The 24362-nt window shown below is 32.1% G+C and overlaps 1 protein-coding gene across 3 annotated transcripts in view; it reads left to right on the top strand.

Annotated features, from left to right (window-relative positions):
- Positions 1 to 24362, top strand: part of LOC118204935 (DNA-dependent protein kinase catalytic subunit-like) — a 601004-nt gene that overhangs the window by 87467 nt on the left and 489175 nt on the right. For all 3 annotated transcript variants that reach the window (XM_085815460.1, XM_085815459.1, XM_085815458.1), the window contains exons 14-17: positions 8078 to 8246; positions 15238 to 15425; positions 19366 to 19497; positions 22549 to 22664. In XM_085815460.1, the coding sequence (XP_085671586.1) occupies positions 8078 to 8246; positions 15238 to 15425; positions 19366 to 19497; positions 22549 to 22664 (605 nt within the window). The remainder of the gene's footprint in view (positions 1 to 8077; positions 8247 to 15237; positions 15426 to 19365; positions 19498 to 22548; positions 22665 to 24362) is intronic.

The raw sequence follows: 24362 nt of genomic DNA on the forward strand, positions 1-24362 counted from the left end.
AAAGCGTAACGATTGGAATCCACGCTTCTAACCACTTCGTTATCTCACTCCGGATTAGGCAGGAGGAGACAGGTGCTAACTACCAAAGTGGGTAAAAGCCAATAGGCTAAAACAGGGCAGAGCACGTCAACTAAACAAAAGAGCTTTATATATATATATAAAAAAAACCACCCAAGTGGCTAAAAGAGGAGGGGTGCCTTTCGGCTAAAAGGAAACAAACAAAAAGCCAAAAACTAGTCTAAGAAGGGGAGAGCTATTACGGCTAAAAAGAAGGGGAACAGGCGAAATGAAGCAAAGCCTATTGACTAAAAGGGGCTGAGAGGGAAGGCTAAATGGCGAAAGGTAAAGAGAAAGCTTTGTAAACTTAAAACAAAAAAGGGGGGAAGTCATGACGGCTAAAACAGGAAGTGAAGGGACAGCCAGTGAAGTTACAATGCTAGCATAATTCAGGGGAGGGGGGAAACTTTTTAGATAAATGAGCAATTAATTAAAGCAAAATAAAATTAAAATAAACATATATACAAACAAAATAATAATCATAACAAATAAAATAATCATAATCATAACAAATAAATAATCATAATCATAACAAATAAATAATAATAATAACAAAAATAAATAATAAATAACAATAATAAAAAATAATAGAAAAATTCAAAGAAACTTATAAACAGATATACAATTTCCTGCAGTTGTATACACTACACCACTACAGTAAATACTATGCTACAGTAAACACTACAGTGACTAAATAAATAATCATTACATTGCAATGAATGGAAGAAAAAATTAAAATCAGAATGACATAAACATTGTAGGATTAATGATCAACAATAAAGTCTGAGTCATTTACATGTATAAGTTGCATAATTGACTTCATGGCATTAAGAGTAGAATTGCATTTTGCCAATATTTTCAGTGAAGGCAATGGTGATGGAAAAAAAAGTTGTTCTTTCTTTTACTGTTATTGGACAAGACATGATGTAATGGAGAGCTCCTGAAAGCTCTCCACTTGTCCCACAGCCACATCTTGTGTTCTTTTTATGAAATCTTTGCATATATTTCAGGAATTTACCATGATTTGTCAAGACTTGATTTAAAATGTGATCTGATTGTATACGAGAGAGAGAAATTTTTGGAAAAAAGGCATAAGTCGAACGTCCTGTAAAGTCCTCATCCCATCTTTGCTGCCATGTTTTAAGCGATTCTTGCAGGATTTGATGTTTGGCCAAAATCTCTAAAAGTGGCACTTCAACATCTATCTGATCTTGTTGTGTTGCTCTTTTTGCTTCGGAATCTGCTCTCTCTGCTTCGGAATCTGCTCTCTCGTTCCCTGCGATTCCAATGTGAGCTTTAGTCCAATTAAGCTCTAGAGAATGGGAATCTAAAAGAGTTTTTATGATTTCCTTTAAGCTAAGAATGCTTCTTTTCGTAATTTTATCACTATTTAAACTTTGAAGGGAACTACGACTATCTGTAAAAATACGAATAGGAATGTTGTCAGTTATTGTGGAACCTATCCAGATGAGTGCTTTTTTTTAAAGCAAGAACCTCTGCTTGGAACATGGAAGCTGTATCATTTAATCTATAAATTTCTGAATGAACTTCGTGCCCATTGTTTTACATAATGAAAGCCGCACCTACATGTTTACCAATCTTAGATCCATCTGTAAAGATTTCGATATTTTTGTGTGTTAGAGTATTTTTATGCCAGAGAATTATGTCTTGATGAGCAGGGTGTGTGTGGAAGTGCGGGACTCTTTCTTCTAAGGTGTTGTACCATATAACAAGATTGCTTTCCAAGTTTTCCTTATAATGAATTAGTCTAAAGAATTTTCTCTCCATCTCAGCTTTTATGTCTAAAGGCATAAGGCCCGAGAGAACTGGCAGAGCTGATGTGGGAGATGTTGAATAACACTTGGTAATACATAAAAGAACTGACCTTTGTATTTGTGAAAGTTTTTGCTTTTGACGTACAGTTCCCGTGAACCACACGGGACACCCATAAAGTATTAATCACTCGATAGCTCTGAGATAAAGTATTTTAAATAATTTTCCTTTCTTGTTCCAGTTTTGAGAAATGATCCGATTTAGTTTATGAATTAAATTTTGTGTTTTCTCCTTTAAATGTACTGGAATCCATGTGAGTTTCTGATCAAGAATAAAACCCAAATATTTTAATGTAAAACTTCTTGAGATGGTAATGTTGTCCCACTTAATACGTGGAGGCGATCTATGTAATTTAGTGCCTTTAGGAAACAAAATTAAGTTGATATTTATTGCTCCAGTGCTTAAGTTTTTCTAAAGCTCTATGAGCCTTTTCTTCAATTCGCAGTCTGTTGCTACCAGAAATGATAACTAAGAAATCATCAGCATATGCTTGAATTTTTACGCCTGTTTCAAATTCTAAATTTAAAGCTGTATCAGCCAAAATATTCCATAAAGTGGGCCCTAGGTTGGAACCTTGAGGTGCCCCTTTCTGATAAGAATGTGAGATATTGAATCCATCTCTTTTATATTGTATTTTCCGGTTACTCAAATAACTTCGAATTATGCGAAAAAGATTTCTTGGACATTTGACTTCATTTAACCTTGATAACAATCCAGGCCACCAAAGGTTATTGAATGCTGATGCAACGTCTAAAGAAATAACACAAGTATGAAGATTGTTTATTTTATTGTTATGAATTTCATTAACTAGGTTATTTATTGCATCAATTGTGCTACGACCCGTTGTGAAACCATATTGTTGGCTATTGAGTATTTTCTTTGCAATAAAAAAAAATAAGTTAGTCGTCGTGCAATAAGCTTATCTAATATCTTCCCATTTGCCGATAAAAGGCAAATGGGTCTGTAGGCATTGGGATTTGTAACATCTTTCCCTTCTTTTTGAAAAAGGACTAAATTACCAATCTTCCATTCTTCTGGAAAGTAACCAGTTGCTAAACATCTGTTCATAATTCGAGTCATTAGATTTGGATTAGCAATAAAGACTTCCTCTACGATATCTATGGAAAGTTCATTGTCCCCCGGCACTTTTTCTCTTTTTGTAGATTTCATGATATTTTTTATTTCTTGGGTAGTTATTGGGAGATCATCATCTGTGTCTGGAGTTATCATAGAATGATTTCTTATCTCTCTGTGTTCTTCCTTATCATCATCAATGTTGTCCTGAGGGAAGTGAACACAAAGGATATAGCATAGAGTATCTTCAACTGTTTTTGTCCAACTACCATCTGTTCTTTTAATTTTACCGAGTTTAAGTGCTTTATATCCTTTTCCTTTAACTATATCGTAGTAAGTATTAAAGGGAGATTTCAGTTTTAAATTCTCCCAATAATTCTCCCAAGCCTGTAATTTGGCATTATATATATTTCTTTTATAAGCCGCTACTGCTTTATTGTAGATTTGACATTTATCTTTCCTCTCTTGATTCCTTGCATTTTGATAGTTTTTGCGCAATTTCTTTAGTTGTCTTCTTTCCTGTGTGAGAGCATGGCTCCACCAAGTTTTTGTAGTTTTGTGTGTTTTATTAGATGGTAAATGCCTTAAATGTTGTTTAAAGAGCGTCTTTAATTTTTCTGAACTTTCTTTAATTGTAGAATTAATTTCTGCATCAGAATTCAAATTAAATTATGAACAAGAAATATCTGTTATCTCCTGCCTTAATGTAAGCCATTGAGAGTTTTCAATTCTCAATTTGAGTTTTTGAGAAGAAGGCCTCATATTCATGTGAATTTCAAAATTAATTGCTTTATGGTCACTTAACGTGTCTCTCAGATCAACTTCCCAATTTTCTATTTTTAAACTTTGTAGCCCTTTGAGGAGAGTTAAATCAATCCATGAATTTCCCAGAGAACCTACAAATGTCGGGGGCCCGTTTTGTTCATTAACAACTGTGAGATTAGTTGTTGCTAGAAAGTCTCCCATTCTTGTTCCATGACGGTTTGTTGGTACTGGACCCCACATACTATGTTTTGAATTAAAGTCGCCGCAGATAACTATTGGAAGATCACCTGCATCATTTATTATTCCTTCTAATGTAATTAATATTGGATCAATTTCTGTGCTTGGTGGACAGTAGACCGAGATTAATATAAAAGCGGGCGATCCTTCTACTTTGATTACTGTTATTTCCTCCGTTGTGAGAATCTGAATGATTGAAAAAGAGCCTCCTTTTACAATTATTGCAGCTTTTGCTTGTATTTGGTGAGAATAGATCCTATATCTTTGTGGAAATCCACTTACCGCATTTTTAATGAGGTAAGGTTCTTGTATGCAAGCTATTTTTAAATTTGGAATATTTTCAATGTCAACTTTTAATTGTGCACTTGCACTTCCGTGAGTGCTGTAGATTTAACTTTGTTATTTTAACTATATCCATAATTAATCTTTTTAATTAACAGGTCCATTTCTCTTTGCTTACTTGCACAATTTTTACTTATACTACTGTGATTGATATCCAAATTCAAATGATAATGCGTATTAATATGCTTGCAGTTGACACATTTTTCTTGCGGAAAATTGCATTCTTTGTTAAGGTGTCCTCTTTTACCACATTTGAAACATCTTTGTTCTCTTGTACAAGATCTTTTTGTGTGACAAAATTTTAAACAGTTTTTGCATTGAATTACTCGGATATACTCACGAATGTTTTTCCTTGTCCAACCAATATTAACCTTTTGAGATTGCATTATCGACTTAAAAGCTGTGGGGTCAAGTGAGAGAACCCAATTATATCCATGTTGACCTTTCATTTTGAATTTAATTTCCATGGTCGCATCATGTAGCTCATGATTCTGTGTTTTTAGAAGTTTAGCAATTTTCTGTTCCTTAAAACCTTCCTCTACATTGTAGATTATGATTTTAGGATTAATTTTTGTCAGTTGTTTTGGTTCAACCAATTCCTTTAATTTTGCATTTTCCTTAATTGCATCCTCCAGAATTTTAAGTTCTTCCTCTTTATTGGTTTGAATTAGAATGCCTCCTTTGCGAATTTTCCTGACACTTTTAACTCCTATTTTGAGTTTTGCAGGACTTGTATATTTTTCAACTTTTTCTTTTGTATTCTCTGATGTTGATCCATCCTCTTTTGGGTAAACCAGCAGGATATGTTCGCTCTGGCCTTTATGTCTAGATTTTAATCGACTTCTTTCATGCACTGTCTTTGCAGCCTTCTCTGCATAAGTCTCTCGAATAATTTCATTACTTTTTACCTCCACTAAACCTTGCAAATAGTTTTATGATTATTCCAGTTGTCCTTGGAGTTGTGCTATCACTGCATTTTGTTTTGTTACAATTTTGAAAATATCCAAGAAATAAGATCTTAGTGTCTTAGAGAGTTTCTTTGAAATATTCTCTCGAGAAAGGATACCCTCTAAATTTTCTTAAGCATTCAAATGCAGAATCAGTAAATTCACTGGAACAAGAGTCTTTGGAAGTAAAATTAGGAGGATTACAATCTTGTCCATTTGAAACTTTAATGCTAACGTCCTTAGCAGTACTATCTGTTATAAAAGGATCTGATATATCTCCATGTGTATTACTAAAATGTTATTTTGAATGTGCTGAAATAGATCTTTCTGCATGTGGAGTTAAAAATGAAGACCTACCGCTATCCACACCTGGTGGCTTATGGTGTTCTGTGTTTTTTGTAGCTGCCATAGTTAAATAATAACTCTTATTAATCCTACTTTAAACCATTACAAAATATATAGTCAAACTAATACTTAAAAAAGGATGAAATGATGATAAATGATACCACTAAAGGTAATAACGATACTAGAAAAGAAGTTTTACAGGGAAATTGAAAGCTAGGTAAGTATAAACTATATGAATCTTAATGATAATATTTTTTTAGTAAGTGGAGTTGTTGAGATCCTTTTTCAAAAGAATTATTGTTATTAAATAAATTATTAATGGGAAGAAACTAAGTATAAAGCATTTATTTCCTATAAAATGAATTTTTTTTTGGCATGCGCTAGTATCCTTAATGAGTGTAAATATTCAACAATGTCTGGCAATCAAATTTAAAAATAAATAGAATTTAAAATTTTATTTTAGGAAATATCTATCACAAATTAAAGTATTTCCCAATAAAATTTATATCATATGAAGGAGAAAAGCTTTAGCTATTTGAAGATATAAAAACTACTACTTGACATTACAATTTTTTATCAATAAATTTTAAATTTAAAAGTTCAAATAGGTGTTTATATGTAATAAAGTATCAAAATCTGAGAGTATGGTTTTCGACAAATTTAAAAATAATAACACCAAGCAAAAACTGGAATATATTGAATATCCTTTACAGCAGCAATATTTTTTTTTATATAGAAACTACATGACAATAAAAAAATATAAACTATACAACCTTGCAAAATTAATAAATGAAATTATATATTTAGTGCATTAAATTCAAATTTAAAGAATTTATATTGTCATTAACAAGTCGTTAAATGGCGAGACATTGCTAAACAAATTTATAATATGCAGACTTCAAACGTTAATAGTTTTTAAACACATTGGCTTACAGATATCAAAATTGTATGAAATGCATCACCTCATTAAGGACTTTAGATTGTTATTAAATTTATCAATGTACGGCCAGTTTGTACGCAATTAGTCAGTCTCTTGTAGGAACAATATATATATATATATATACGTCATAGCATCAACTTGTAGTAAGAGGAACCATTCAGTTTTAAAAGTACGACATAAGCATCTTAAACAAGAAAGCATAGCAGTGCAGAGCTATTTGCATGACAGAAGTTAGGAAAAGGAATGATGTAATTGCTTGCAATGCAGTATTTGTACTACGTAAATGCATATGAACAGCTAAGCTGCAATTAGTTAATTTTAGGTTTTAGTTCCCTTTTTCAAGCAGCGTATGTAACATGGAAAGATCTCGAATTTTTTAGAACAGATGAACTTAGGGGGAAAACATAAAATTTAGAAAGTGAATTTTGAGGTCGCCAATCATTTCTTGACACAGCCATCATATTTTATTATATCTTACATATATCTGTGTTCAAAAATAATAAAATTCACAGTCTGTGGAATTATTTTTTGAAAAAGAGTCTTGAAACATTTGAACACAATTTGGAAAAAGTTTACTTGAAATATTGATGACTTCAAAGCAAAAATTGTTTAAATGTAATTAAACTATAAATAAGTTTGTGGGTTTTATTTTCCTAACAGTTAATTTTATTTGGGAAACAGCATTTCATTTAAACTTTCATTTTCCAACCTATGCTTTCTTGCCAGAATGAGATTTCTGTTTCATGCATTATGCAAAGTAGGGTAGAAAACTACTATTTAAACTGAGATCTGATTTACTTTAGACAGAGCATGTTCTGCCTTTCTGCCATGTTGTTTTGCTGCTAGTTAAAGCTTGCTATTTTCTGCTGATTATTCAATTTAGATATAGTTTTATGTTCTGTTTTTGAATTGTGGTAAAAAGTATTGACAAAGTATTTGTGAGCATGAGAAGCATCTTCTGTGAACTGTTCTTGAGTGAATAAAAGGGTCTTTTTTTGTTGAGTTGTGTCTGGAACTTAGTGAATAGTCGCTTCACAGTTCTATTAGGTTCTAGCTGCAAGTAACTTGAATGAGCTGGAATCATACAAGTTCATTTACAAATAAGTTTTACTCATTTAATATATTTACAGAATTACTATGCTCAATTTTTCATTCTTCAATGATAGAAAAAAAATAAATTTTCAGCATTGGGCAATTTTAATTCATTAATTTGGCATTGCTAAAGTTCTGAATGAGCTGGATTATTAGACTTGTGTGTTTTAAACTTCCACAAATTTAAATGTTATGCATGTTTTTCATATCTTGAACATGAAACAATTATTTAATAGACTGCTTTTTATGAATTACACATAGCAGTAGTCATCGATGTACTCTAAAATTTTTTAAATTGCCAATTTTCATAGGTATATGAATGACAGTAAATATTTAAATTACTTCTAAACATTGTGGGTGTTTGCTGATTTTGTGTGAAATTGTTATTCCTTGAAATGAATTCAAATTGTAAAATTTCAGAATTAAATTGCATTTTTATTTTCAGATGCCTGAGAATGTTATTTTTACCTTGGAGAAGCTAGTTGTGTTTCAGATTGATAAATATCCAAAAGTTCCATCCGCTTATAACTTTGTTGTAGCAAAAGCAATCATTCGTATATTTTTATCTGTATTAACGAAGAAAGAATTGTTTCTTGGGTTTTTAAATCAAATAAGTAAGATATAATTTTGTTATGTTTTATTTATGAAATTATTTTGCAGTGATGTTCTTTAATGAAGTTGTTTCCTTACTGCTCATTAAATTGTGAATTCTACTGTAAGTAAGATATCTTTTATTTCAAGTCAATCTCTGTTATATTTATTTTAAAATTGATATATGAATTTATATATCATAAATGTGGGATTTAAATAATCTTTCTGGGAAGCCTTTAACATTTATTGAAAAATTAAAACTATTCTGCTTCTTAAAAACTATAAGCTTCATTCAGCCTAGTGCCAGCTTAAAATAGTGATTCAAATACTTCTGTGTTTGTTTACATGTTAGAAGTATTAGTCTTAAACAAAAGAATTATGTTAATTTTATCAAAAAGAAACTGCAAATTCTGTCTTCTTTATTAATTTTTCTGATAATACTTGCCTTCTGAAAAGTTATGTATTGTAAAATTGTTTTGCATTAAGTATAATATAATCAAATGAAATGATACTGCAAAATGATGATCTTATACAGGATGGTTGAGAAAGGCAGCAGTAGGTTTTATTCCTTTAATTTCTGGTCACAGATGTGTAATTGTAGTTAAAATATATCAAAATAATGTTGAGAATTTTCTGAAAATATTTTTAAACTTCATCTAGAATGGAGGGTGAAATGGTTAAGAATAAAATCTAAATTTTTGTATGTTCTGTATAGAGCGAAAACTCCATTTAATTGACTATTTATTATCCTTTATAAATTATAAGTCAAAAGCTTCATATATTAACTGACTGAAGTATGACTAATTAATAGCAATATTAAGTCAATAATTTTTTTTGAAATTTTGCACTTAATTATCTAACTTCTTGAAGGGTAATGAATATTATGCTAATTAGACACTATACTAAAAAATTACATTTTGAACCTCCTTGTCTTTGGTATCAAGTTTCTTTTTGTAAAATTTAATAAAATTTAAAAAAAAAAAAAAAAAAAAAAAAAAAAAAAAAAAAAAAAAACTATATATCCAAAATCAATGTTTATGGAAATAGTGGCTAGAACAATGGTTATAAAAAATGAGTTTGATTTTGTATTATTGTAATTATAATAAAGCATTCCTATTTTTTCAATGAAGCTAGAAAGTGTTTCATTTTAAATATACACTGGTGTGCAAAACTTAAGCAGCAATGTAAATTTTAATCAGATATCCATAAAATTGTAGAAAAGGGTTTCTTGCGTTCAGTACAATGAACATGCAATTCAGTGGAAAGGTCATGCGTATGCAAATGTCAAGAAAAAAAGTCACAGGCTACGTGAGTGTACGCAAAACGCGTATGGTCGGCGCGCTCAACTCGAGATTACCATAAAAGGAAGGATGGAGATGCAATTAAAGACATTCGCTGTAAGTGCAAGGAGTTCTGTTGTGAAATATGGCTGGAAGAAATGATCTGGATGACTTCACACATGGAAGAATGATCGAAAATCTGGAGTAGAGGCGAAGTGTGACCAGTATAGCTGAAGAGTTCGGAATCAACAAAAGTGGCATTTTGCGTGTTTAGAAAGTCTTCCAAACCATAGGTACAGCTATTAGAAAGGTTGGTGGGCTATTCCAGGAAAACAACTGCAGTAAATAATCGATATATAGTCTTGCAGACGAAAAGAGCGCGGAACCAGTCAGCAAGCGCCACAGCTCAACAACTGTGAACAGCAACGGGCGACAATTGTCGTGGTTTATTGTGTCCAAACACCTTCAAATAGGTTGCCTATGCGCCTGCCGTCCTGAAAGTTGCATTCCTTTGAAAGTTCGCCATCGGCATGACCGTTTACAGTTGTGCAAGGAGCGAAAAAACTGGGCATCTCATCAATGGAGTTGTATCCTCCTTACGGATGAGAATCGTTTTAGTGCCACAAGCGATTCTCAACACAAATTGATTTGGAGAGAGGTTGGGACACGGTTTAATCTCATTAATATTACGGAAAACGGCCATTATGGTGTCTTGAAGATTTCGTCTGGAGAAGCCATTATGCTGAACGGGCGGACAGAGCTCCACATTTTCAACAGAAGTTCTGCAACCGGAAATCGCTATCATCAGGAGGTGATCCTTCCCCATGTGCGTCTTTTCCGAGGTACCATTGGAGCAGACTTTGTTTTTATGGATGACAATGCATGGCCACACCGGACTCTTGCTGTTCAGAAGCTTCTGAAAAGTAAAGATATCACTCGAATGGATTGGCCAGCATGCTTCCCTGATTTAAACCCCATAGAACATGTGTGGGATGCTTTGGGAAGACGCTTGTGACACGATTACTTCCTCCGAGGAACACCCAGCAACTGAAACAGATGCTGATTAAGGAATGGGCACTCTTACCTCAAGATCTGTTGGACAATCTGGTGCTGAGTATGGAGAGACTGTTCAAAGCAACCATTGCAGTAAGGGGAGGGCATATCCCATACTAAGGAACACCTGCTTGGTGTTCTTCCTCTTGTACAAACAATCATGTGTAACGATACTATGAGTTCAATAAAGCCTGTTTTTCTTTGATTCCATACTGTATGCATTGTATTAATTTTTAGAGCAATTATGATTTCGTCATCGTTTAAATACAGAATGCTGTCTCTTAATTCTGAATTTCATGTCTCTCAGATGTTTTGACATGGAGTTATGCCAAAAAGAACACCTGTTGCTTTAGTTTTGCACACCAGTGTGTATATATATGTATATATATATGTTACGGTGAAACACCAAAATCTGGAGAATGTCGACTTTCACCAGTGAATGTCAACATTCACATAGTCGCTTGGCGTATGTCCGAAATATTTTCCAGATACTCTTATTTCTGACTTACACCGGTGAATGTCGACATTCACCATGTACTAATGGTGAATGTTGAACATATAAGAATATTATATTTCCTTCTCCGTAATTCATTTGCGAAAAAACACACTTGAGACTCAGAATAAGAACTTAAGAATATAAGAACTTAAAACACACAGTACATTCAAAATGAGAAAGGAAAATAATAGAAGTTATAAACTGACCAAATTATGTGATTCAAATCTTATTTATTGCAACAACTTAAACTATTATGACACTTTGAATTGGACAAGAGACCCTTGCTTTTGCAACTGCATTTATTTGTGGAACACTTTCTTTTGGAATGGCAGTGTGTACATATACTCCTCTCTTTTCGACCTACACCAGAGCATATCTATGATTGTTGACATACACCAGTGAGGGTCCGAATGTACATGAATGTAAAGAAATATTCGATCTTTTACCGACGTATTTGGTGAATGTTGACATTCTCCGGTGAAAGTCGACATTCTCGAATTTTGGTCTTTCATGGTAACATATATATGAAATATATAAGAGAATAACTACTTGTTTCTCCATGGAATTTATTTTTTGATACTTGATTAATAAGCTTATTATAGACTGGTTTCCAAAAATTAAAGGAAAATCACAAAAGTAGCAATACCTCGTTCAAAAATAATCCAATCCATATAAAAGTTGGATGTTTTGTCAAATAAGAGTTGCTGAATAAAACTGCAGTATGCAAATTAGTAGCATTGCAATCGAAATACATCATCTGTGGGGAGCATTAAGTTGCATGTTTTGAAAGGAAACCTGCAAATTCCACTGTGATACTGAGATAAGAAATCTAGGACAGGCAATTCATAATAGTGAACTTAAGGCATTATTTGCTTGAAGAACTGCGATAGAGAGCTATTGGGAGTCTAGAGGCAGGATAAAATTGGACAGAAATAGCCAGATGGCTAAATTTGAGTTCTCCTGTGGTTCATAAACATTGGCAACAATTCCTAACCTTAGATTTGGCATCTAAAAGGTTAAGCCAAGGATAAACCGTTACGGTGACTGATATTTGTTGTTATGGGCACGAAGGAATAGAGCCTCAACTCAGGTTCTGTCTTGCTCCAGCCATTGGAAGGTTGGTTTCAATGTCAGCTATATGTAGAAGGCTTCATGAAGGAGGTTTGTATACAAGGTGACAAGACATTGCATGTTGCTCACGGCACACTGTAGAAGAGAATGTTTGAGGTGGTCACGTCAACATATCCTCTGGACAGCTGATCAATACAGGGCTGTTCTTTTTACATTATTTTGGTTTTGCTTCTAAAGTAAGCATTATTTTGGAGAGAACCTGGAACCCATTATCATAAATCAAACATCTGTGAAAGAGATGCATACAGAGGAGGGAGTGTCTATGTTTGGGGTGGTATCTCTTTGGGTGGATGCACAGACCTCCATGTCTTTCTATGTGGAACTGTGCTCAGGCCTATAGAGGTGACATCCTTGATGCTTATTGCACCATATGCCAGGGCAATGGGTGATGATTTCCTGCTACAGAATGACAACACTAGATCGCACAAGACTCTCGTCATGGATAATTATCTTCAGCAGCAAACAATTCAGTGTATGGAGTGGCCAGTTGAATCACCGGCCCTGAATCCTATCGACTATGTTTAGGAAGCTTTTAGAAGATGTATAGCTGCTGTCGGTTTTTTTCTTCAGACCCTTGCCATGCTTTCGAATGTTTTGCAAGAGCAATGGCTCTCACTTCCTATGGAATTGATAGATTGCATCATTGATATCATCGCACATCCCTGTATATGCTGTATTGCTTTTAGGGGAGATTATACTCCACATTGAAGGCAATTTTTCAATATCAAACCAACATGTTTCATTTGTTCATATTTGCTCATTTCTATAACATCAAAATTGTTTGGTAATTTCTTTTCATTATATTTAATACTGTGATATATATTGTGTGTTGTGGATCAGTTTCATTAAATTCTACATTTAACTTTTGAGTAAATGTCATTTTCGTGATTTTTCCTTAATTAATGATAACCAGTGTATTATTTTAAAATTAACAACCAGACATTTTCTTAAAATACAGGATGTACAAAATTTAATCACCAGATAAAAACATAAAACAATTGATTGAAAAATGTAAAAAAAAGTTATACTTATAAATTGAAACATTATTTTATGAATTAACAGAAAATAATCTATATTGATATAATCTTTAGTTCAAGGAATTTCTTTCATTTTAATTTTTGGGGGAATGGAACAGGAAACTTGTTTGTTTATAGACAAAATGGCATCACGCACTGAAAAAGTAGCACTGTTTGAGATGTAATTGTGTGCAGTCCCATTAAATCCATTCGCTGTACCAGCCTGCAAACAGGAATTCCCAAGTTGACTCTTCATGAAACTGTACATGAACAGTTGAAACTGACTGCGTATAAACTGCAGATTTGTTATCAGATCAAAACTAATGAGAGTCATTCACAAGGAATTTTCTATAGATATTCTTGACCAAATCAGTAATGATGGTCAATTTTTTCAGAAAATGGTGTTCAGTGATGAAGCAATATTTGATGTGGCGAGAGATTAATCTACATAACTGCAGGATTTTTGTATCAGAAAAACCTGCATTTGTAAGGAAAATTGAGCAAGGTAACCCTTAAGTTAACATTTGATGCACATTAACAGGTAACAAAGTGATTGGTCCTTTTTCTTTTATCAATTCAGATGATTACTTTGATATACGGAAATTGATTTGAGTCCAGCGACAGGAAGAAATGCAGCCAAATATTTTTTTCGAACAGGATGGGGCCTCCTGTCGTTGGGCTATGCATGGATGTGTTCCTTGGTGAACCATTCTCACATCATTGGATTGGTAGAGGTGGACCAATTTCATGGCCACCCCATTCTCCAGATGTCAAACACTCAACTTCTTTTTCTGAGGATACCTAAAGAACTGAGTTTATGCTGTAGAAATTTGAAGCATCGAAGAATTAAAAAAATGAATTTGACTTTGCAAATGCTTAATAACCTCTGGAAGGAAATCGAGAACAGGTTTTATATTCTCCAAGCAACTGGTACTCAAGTTGAAAATTCTGTAAGCTGTGCATCCTTGTCATCCTTGTACTAATATAAAATTTTTTGAAGTGCTAAATATTATTCGGTCTTTTCCCTAATTTCTTATTTTGTATTATTTAAAACACATCTTAATCTGGTGAATAAATTATGAACACTCTGTATATTTAGTATTGATAAGATTATTTTATACTAAATGAACTATTTTTTAAAGATCTAGGGAAATGGGCATTGACTATCTGGATAAATTTTTTCAGTAAATATTATTTATTATGAAAATTAGTTGGTATTTAGCAGTTATCCTAGCTAGTATTTTCTTGGTGATAATTTTTTGTTGCCTAGAACTTTTCATTTTATTAACAAAAAGTAACCACTAACATTTAAGGAGTTCTCATCTTTTTACTTCTAGCCATCTGGCTCTATCTATGGAAAATTCTGTAAGCTGTGCATCCTTGTCATCATTAAGTGCTTAGCTACTAAAATGAAGAAAAAGTAGCCAACAAATTAGGTATACTGAAATATTAGGAAAGAAACTTCTCAATTTTTGTTGTGGATGTCTCTTTCATTAAAAAAAAAAAAAAAAAAAAAAAAAAAAAACTAGAGATAAAAAATAAATAAAACTACTAAAATAAAATGTTACAGGACATGTTTTTGTCACCAAAAAAAGTTGCCAGGAAAATGTGAGCCAGGATAACCATTAAGAACCATTTAATTTTATTATATTTGAAAATGTAGCAACTAGTATTTACTTAATTTCAATATTTGAACAGCTTTAAACTTTTGCATGTTTATTTCTATACCTTTCAAAATTTTTTTCAATTGAAATATATGAAGATGCATTGGAAATTTAGTGAAATAAGTATCATCTTTATTGTCATTTATTTTTATTTTTTAATGAAAAGTATAAATGTATATATATATATTAATTATATCTTTAAAGGGCAAATTTTTAAAGTAAAATTTATAAAGTTAATAATTAAAGGCAATAAAGTAGTTGATTGACTATGCAAAGTATTCAGTAATAAGAGAAAATAAATTCTATTAATGAAAAATAGAACATGTCAAAAGTTTAAATCAATTTTTTTCAGCAATGTCTTCTTTGTTTCTTAGTTTATCAAGGAATTGTGAAAACATGTTCACATCCTATCACCGTTGAAGCTGAAGCTTACAAAGACAACAAACCTGTCAAGGAGAAAACAAATCAGTATGAATCAGAGCAAGAAACTTCAGTAAAAATAATTACTTATAAGGATTATGTTTCTTTATGGAAAAATATACTAGAAGTAGTTAGACTCAAGGTAAAAATACAAAAAATTATTTTTATGAAATTATGTTTAGCAAACCCTATCATATGAGAAAACTTAGTTACATCAGTCTATTTTAGGATATATTATCATTCATGTAAATAATAGAAAGTAAAAACTTAGCTTACGAAAACATGTTCTTTATGCAAAATGGTAAATTTTTTTTTTAAAGAAATAAATGTTCAGGTAACATTATTTATAATTTTTCAAACCAATTTCTGTGTTTTAAGTCTATCTTATGTATTTATCTTATGTTCAAATAAAGCAATATTTATTTTCAGTAAACTAAAGTGTAATTAAAACTGATTGATGGAACTTGAAAGTGGACAGAACTGCAAATGAAAGCATAGATTATTATTCATTGAAATATGAATATTTTACCAGGAAGTATAAAATTTAGAATATCTTCAACATTTTGCTTTGGGGTATTTGAAAACAGTTTTCTGATGCCTAAGCCATTATGGCTGAAAATTAAAACGTAATGTAGCTACATGCAGAAGATTATCATTTATTTTGACACTTCTTTCTCTGTCTAATGGCATTAGTCATTGTATTTAAAGCACTTAATGTCTTGTTTATATCACATCATAAGAAGTTTTGCAAATAAGCAAGAATAATGAACTACCACCATTTAGAGTCCTACCTCATGTAATGTCAATCACATGAAAAATCACAGATGCTTTTTGGCAATGTTAAATAAAATCAGCTGTTGTTTAATCTGACCTCATGTGTAATCAAATTAATCTGGTAAAATGTATTTTATATTTTTGTTTTTGTATTTATTCTGTATTTAATAAAATAGCCATTCTTTTCATAGAGCTATGCATATGATTTGGGTTGCCATCTAATAAGGCATGATGCACTTTGCTAAAAAAATATTTTACTTGTATGACGTCACTGGGAATTTGGGTTAGACAAACTTTTTATATAGTATAATTTAACAGCATAGTAGCAGATAACTGTACCATGTTTCTTTGTAAGAATTTGTCTTGAAGTGAATTTTATTTTTTCTCTGACAAAAGCAGCTATTTTTAAGTACACAGCCGCAATCTTTCCTTTATAGAACTAGATTATCTATATTATGTTTTGAGAGAAGAAACAGTTTTCTTCATCTGAATTATCATTAGCCTATTTGACTATTATAATACATAATTTTCAGTTAAACTGTAAATAACATAGTTTCACGTATCTTGTACTATCATATCGTGTATTTGTGTACTTCACGTATTGTGTATTTGTTACAAAATCTGATACTTAATTCTTTGAGAGTCAAGCAACTAACAATGGAAATTATCCTTGCTTGTAATTATTATTATACTTTATTTTTTTGGGGGCGGGGGAGTTAAACATTAGAAATGTAATTGCTTCTTTTCTTGATTGGTCTCCTTTAAAAATTTAATTCAGACTGAATGCCTGGCTATGGTCCTTCAATTTTTGATTTTTAGAACATTAATTTTTCCTCAAGGCAGGAAGTTTGTTTCTGTTTTTTTCTGGGTATTCACTGATTTGGCTGAAAATGCGTTAATATATCAGTATTATTTTGCTTGTTCTCTTGTTTTAAGTATTCAGGTCTTACAAACTTGAATTTTTATTATGTAACTATTCTGAGTTGTTGACATTTCATGACCTTAACACTATCTGATTCACCATAAGCTTATTAAGGTTCTTAAGTAATTAGTGCTATTTACTTGTATTCTTCTAATGATATTCTGCTATAATTTTCTCTTAAAAACCCAAGGATTTCTTAATTTTCTTATGTTTCAGATGAATATGTAAATACAAATCTGATTTAATGTTTCTAAATTTATTATCTTTGCTTTTAATTACATATATTATTTTTGGAAACCATAAAAAAGCATCTGTTAATTGTCATGCATTTTTATGTATTTTTGTTTTATATTATTATTAATGTATAGGTAGAACTATGAATTTTTGGATTTGTAAAAACTTTGTTTCATATAGGTATCAGAATTTACTGTTTTAGTTTATTACATATGATATGTTTTATCTTGATGAATTGAGAAGTTCATGTTGCCAACCTGTTTCACTAATGAAAAGCAAAAAAGCATCATTTGCTTCAAAGTTTCTCTCTTCATCTAATTGCTATAGCTATCTTATTTAATTTATATCTTGAAGTTTCTTAGAATTAAAAGTAACTTTTAAATAATTAAGAGAATCCTCATTACTTTCATTGTATTTTAGCATTTAATATTTTTTATTTGTTTTGCTAAGTAAAAAATAAATTTTTCTGTAAATTTGATGTGTTTGAATGCCAGGCATTTTTATTACAAACTGGCGGCAGTTGTTAGAGATCCTGCTGCCCCTGGATAATCGACAATAACTTCTAAATTCTGAAATAGATTTTTGTATTTACTTTAAAAAATATCTGCTTTGTGTGCACCAAGTGCAACTTAACTCTTTCCAGACAGGGGTGTCATATATACCACGGTAGTTTTCGCTTTATATGTTGCGAGTGTGACATCTGTGTCTTGGAGGGTTAGTGCCTAGCTAGATGGCTGCAGTGTATATGTGACACTCACATAGAATGAAATGTAAATAATTTTAATTCTTACAAATGGTACCAAGATAAATGGGAATATGGTGCCTAAATTTTGACCTTGGACTATTTCGTTTGATTCTGAAGAGTAAATAGCGGGATTCAGGACTGGTTAAACAAGCATGCTGGGTCTTTATGATTATGTGTTTTTGTTTTTTTCTTTGAAATGGCTTTTTGAAGGAGGAGTATCTTGCGTTAGTGCAGTTTTTAGCTAGTTTCTTTTTGTATGTAGCTTAGGGTGTTTTTTTTTTTTTTTTTTTTTGGTGTGTGTGTGTGAAGGTAAATTTTTGTATTTTTTTTTTTTATTTAAGATGTCAAAATGAAAGCGATATTTACCAGAAGCTGACTATACAGCTTTATATTAAGAAGATCTGAGTAGCAACAATGTCAGTGGCTTTAGCAGTAAACAAAATTACAAAAATGGGAGAAAACATTGAGAAACCAAACTGTATATTGCAGTACAATAAAAATATGGGAGGAGTAGATATTAGAGATGCAATCTTTACTCACTATCCATTTTTATAGAAAATCTTTCAAATGGTATAAGAAATTATTTTTTGGGCTGCTTATTTACAATCTATAATGCTCATGTTTTATACGATGTAAAAAATGTTAAAAAAGGACTGTTATTTGTTTTGACTAAAAGTAATCTAACAAATTACAGAGGATCATGTCAAGAAGAGAAGGTGAATTTCAGGCATTAGCTGCACCAATGTCATTTCTCCTTTCAGAAAGGAATTTTCCAACTCTAATTCTTAATGGGAAGAAAGATAAAACGAGAATAAGATAAACTGCTTTCATACTATGCAGAGGAAGCAAGCTTTGGGAAAAACATCTTACTTTGAGTGCAAAGATTGTAATGTAGGGCTCTGTGTGGACCCATGCTTTAGAATATATCATACTGAAAACCAGTTTTTTAATTTCATTGTAAATGCGTATATGTATGTGTGGATTGCCTGTATAGGTTTATTGCTTTATATTAAATATTTTAATTGTAGTTTAACAAATGCTGAAAGTTTGCTTTAAAATTCCTCTTTCATTGTCTCTATATGTGATTACAGCTGCAAAAGCTATATGTATTTAATTCTGTAATTAATTAAGTGTAAAAGTGAATGCAGTTTCTTCAATATTTGAAATAAAAATGTATTAGTTATTTGTATAGTGTAAAATTGGATTTCAATTTATCTATCATGCAACTTTATATCTCTTATATCTACAATAAATTTAATTACATGAAGAAACATTAATTATATTATATTATATTAAACTTGATTTTTTATATTTATTATGCTTTTACTTCTTTTACATCATCATTTACTATCTAATTTTTAGTAAAAAATGTGTCTTTATTTATTTATTTATTTTTTTTTAATGCAGGAGCTAAATGTTCTTGGAATTCCTCTGGAAGATCGCCAGTATTTAATGGAAAGTGTCTATGATGAAATAATCAAGAGTAGTTTAAAACTAATTAATCAATTAGATTTAAATTTGCAAAGCGAATCCAAAAAGGTATATGTAAAAATACTATGTATCAACAATAACAGTAATAGGCTGTTATATCAGCAGTAACAATAAAACTAAAGTTTAATGTACTTCTTTTAAACTGGTACTACTTAAAGCCATCTGTAGCTTTATCTATCTGCTAAAATTCCTACAAGTTTGGTTGGGAGACTAATGACAACATGGGGAAAATAATTAAAAAAAGAGTTCTGAAAGTTCCCAGCAGGGGTAAATGTAGTGCTGCTCTGTTCTACACAACTTATAATTTGAATAAAACTTCCATGAAATTTGAAAATGTAAATGCTCAGTTATATAAACAACAGCAGAAAAACACCAAAGGATATCCTGAATGTTAGTTGGCTTCAACATGCATCTCACTTTACTCAGCATGTGTTACTTGTGAAGCTGTTTTATCTTTATCAATCGAATGCAAACACTGCTCTTCATGAGTTCAGAACTCATAACAGCTTATGTAAAAGCCCTTTGTGAAGTAAAGAATTGAAAGACATGATTCAGAAGTTTGAAGAAACAGGATCCTTAGCAGTTCGATTTGGTAAAAGGCAGAAACCGGTGTCAGAACATACAGTTACTGATGACCTCACTGATGGCACCTATGGGACCATTGCTGATGGTAGTAGTGCCTGGAGAATAGCATGAAAGTTGGCTTTGAATCTTTCAGTGGTATGGCAAATCTCGCAGAAAGTTCTTTACTTATGTATGCCCAAGATAAGCCATGTGCAGGAATTGAAACTCACCGTTTTGATGAATGGGTGGCATGTGATTTGACAGTTCTTGCCAGATTAGATGTTGAGGATTCTTGGGCATGAAGAATTTTATGGGAAGATGAGGCTCATTTTCACCTGAATGGGACTGTTAATTATTCACAGTTTTTGAATTTGAGCATCTGAACAACTCCATGCAGTTTAGGAAATTCCATTTTATTCACCAAAAGTCACTGTTTGGTATGGCTTCACTGCAAATTTCATCAGCGGACCATTTTTTTTAAAAACCATTAACAGGGCCACATTTTTTTTTTTTTTTGTTAAAATGTAAAGGTATCATATGCTAACTAATTTTGTGATTCCACAATTTCAGCAGAGGCACTTGCTGTATCAGGTAACTTTAATTCAGATAGAACATCATCACACATTGATCTATCAGTACAGTGACTTCTGAGCTATCACTTTAGAGAAGAAAGAATCGTAAGTTGCTTTTCTTCACTTGCATGGCCACTTCGCTTCTCTGAATTTAACCCCATGTGTGATGACAGTACACTAAGAGGAAGGGGCAGTCAGACCTGCTCAGACAGCCTTACACTGTTAATCGCCCCAACCTCTGAAGGCGGTCCAAGGAGGCATAACCCCTCTCCCCGGTCAACCTTAGGAGATAATTTCTGTTTGATGAAATCTGGGTTTTGAATCGCAAGTCAGCGGTGCATGGCTACGCTTCCACCAAAAAAGCACAAAGTACGAAGTTTGACATCGCTCATCCCCCAGTGTTGACCAAAGGTAGCCAAACCCCAAGGACAACCTTTGATATCAAACCACATAACCAAGGGGCAGACAAGACAGTACAATATGGTCCCTGCCAAGCATGAACCTATCACCGAATAAACAATGGTTCTAGTCACTATGAAGACTGTTATCCCCCCAGAAGTCAAATCTGTTTAGATATTGACCTAGCTAGAACACTGTGATTGTTCCCAGTCAACATTCGGGGGGGGGGGGGACGTGTGGTGACAGATGACATTCGGTCATCGAGAAAGTTGTGTACAGAATACAAGTGTGTGATCTACAAGAAAGTGGTCACATTCGAAGAGGTTTATGCCCTCGTCAAGGAAGTGCTTTTAATGAATTAAATGTTATGGAAATATGATCTCTGTAACTCCTTGAGGCGGTTCATTTGCTACATTAAAGTGGTGTTGCACTGAAATTTCTTCTTTGTTTTTAATTTGGGTACTTCTCAGAAGTGTAGACTAGAGCAGCAACATATGTTTTTCTCCTATCAACAGCTTTTGGAACTAATTTTTTTCATGTATCTTTTTTCCCATGTCGTCATTGGTCCCTCTACAAAGTTTGGTTGCATTCCAGCTGATAGATCGAGCTACAGATGACTCTGTAACTGAAATATGATATGATCTGAAATGAATTCTGATAACTGAAATATGATCTCTAACTGTTTGAGGCAGTGTATCTGCTGCATTAAATCTGTATTGCACTGAAATTTTTTCTTTGTTATTGATTTGTGTAGTTCTCAGCAGTGTAGGCATGTCTAGCCTATCAACAACTTTCAGAACTAATTTTTTTCTCAGAGTCTTTTTTGCCATGTTGTCATTAATCCCCTTTCCAAATTTGGTGGCATATCAGCTGAATAGATCAATCTACAGATGAATCTGAGTAGTGTCAGTTTAAAAATATATGTATACACCCTGTATACAGCAGCAAATACTATTAATTTTATATTACATACAAATATAAATTTTTATTTTATATATTTATATGCCACTTTATATAATTACTAGTTAATTTATTAATCTCTAATTAATTGTTCACTGAGATTTCAATTTTTAACTTTCAATTTTAAGTTTATAAATTAAAAAATTGGTATCACATTGGCTGTCATCGTATATTTTATTGTTAGTTACAGCTTTTTCTTGTTTCCTGTTCAGCTTTTCCAAACTGTTTGCAGTTTGGTGCTCTATGGCACATGTAGTTAAATGAGTAAAATAAGTATGCAAGTAAATTTTAGAACAGAGCAAGATATTTGTATTTTTTATTCATATGTTAATAGGTTCTTTAAATTATGCTTTAATTTTCCAAATGTAATACTAAAAGCTTTATGTTCTAATACTGCCCAAACATTCAAATTATTGGTTTCTGCATGTAAGTTAAGTCATATGTTCTGTGTTCAAGTGTGAACGTGCAAAAATTTCATTTTATGAAACTTTTTGAGGTAAATCATTTATAAAACATTTTGTAAAGTTTTAATGCTTGTATGTTTTGAATATTTTATTCATACAATTATTTTACTTATTTTAAGTCTTTAACATGTTTCTTTTAGAATGGACAGCATATGCTCAATGAAGAAAATGATGTTTCAAGTGATCAGCTGCAAGGGCTTCATCCAAACAATATAACTGATTATTATATTTTCATTAACCTTGTTGACTTTTTAAGGTATTTTTAAAACTTATATATAATTTATTTTTAATATTTTGAGTTTTCATCTTGCACATAGAAATATGTGCATTTGTCATTTGTAAGCTTTATTACTATTTATGCATCTATATGAGGGCTGTCAGAAAAGTTTGACATAATAATAATAATAAAAAAAAAAAAAAAACAGTTCTTTTTTCTCCAAGATTACCTTTATTTTCAGACATAGTCTTGTTGTAAGTTTATACATTTTTTTTCAGCAATACTCCCATCCTTTTAACCGATTTAAATAATATGTAGTATTCTCTGCAATAGTTATTAACAGAGTTCATGGCATCCTCATTTGACGAAAATCTTTGCACTCCAAATGCTTCTTTTAGTTTAGGGAACAATAAAAAGTCACTTGGTGGCAGGTCTGGTGAATAGGATGGATGGTCAAGCAGTTCAAACTGTAATTCATAGATTTTCCCCACTGCAGCCTCTGAGGTGTGAGATCAAGCATTGTGTTGGTAAAATAATTGTTTTTTCTTTTGCAAATGTAACTGTTTTTCCACAATTTCTGATTCTCCCTTTGCAGTCCACTATTTTGACTGTGTTTTTGTTTTTGGGCTGTAATGATGAATCCAGATTTCATCTACAGTGATTAATAGTTGAAAAAAAATTCCGATTTATTGTGCCAGCAGAATGGTGCAAATGTTTATTCGGGCATGTTTTTGGTCGAAAGTGAGCAAACACGGCACCCAACATGCAGCCAGCTTGTACATATCTAAGTCTTGGTTCAATATGTGGCAAAAACATTCTTTGGACATGCTCATAGCTTCTGCTATCTCTCTAACCTTGATTCAATGGTCGTCAAGCAACATTTGATGGATTTTAGCTTTGTTTTCTTCAGTGGTTGCAGTTTTGGCCTGGCCTGTACATTCATCTTCCCCCATGCTGGTACGGCCATGTTTAAACTCAGCTGCCCAAAATTTCACAGTAGCAAATGATGGTGCAGAGTACCCATAGACTGTGTCCAACTCCTCTTTAATCTGAGTAGGCATATTACTTTTCAAAAACAATTATCTACTAACACCACAATACTTGATTTTTTTTTTTCCATTTTTGTGAAAATGGTCACATTAACTCACAAAAGTAATTGTCAAACAAAAAATTTGCATTCAAAATAGCTGAAATTTTGAATGGGAGTTATCGAGTGTTGTCCAGACAAGTTCCCCCACTTCAGTTGATTTGAGCTGCTATCTACATATCGAGGTCGCAAACTTTTCAGAGACCACCTTCATATATGTCAATTTGTTATTTCTGATCAGTGGTGGCTCGTGGGTTATTTAAGCGAAGATTCACAAAAGAAACTTCAAAAATTAAATGTGCAGATACACTGTAACTTACAAGTTAAAATACATTAGCGTTTTCACAAAAGAAAAACAATTCAAAGAAAAGAAAACAAGTTCTCACTGGGGGGGGGAGGAACAACAGTATTTCATTTCTTACACTGGAATGTAGTTAAATTGTAATATTGCTTACATTATATCTTTGAATGTTAATTACAAATAATCAAGTACAGTTTTTGTAAATTAAATCCACTCGTCTGCCCCCCCTTTTTTTTTGAGGCAAAACAAATCAATATTTTCTTCAGATTTAAGTATGTCATTTATCATGCTTTTATTAATTGAGAGCATAGCTAGCTGTTAGCCTGTCCTTGTTAGTGCTTCTCAAAAA

Source organism: Stegodyphus dumicola, chromosome 4 (assembly GCF_044657685.1).
Source record: "Stegodyphus dumicola isolate Sdum_Otavi_A_Nest chromosome 4, ASM4465768v1".
Lineage (NCBI taxonomy): Eukaryota > Metazoa > Arthropoda > Arachnida > Araneae > Eresidae > Stegodyphus > Stegodyphus dumicola.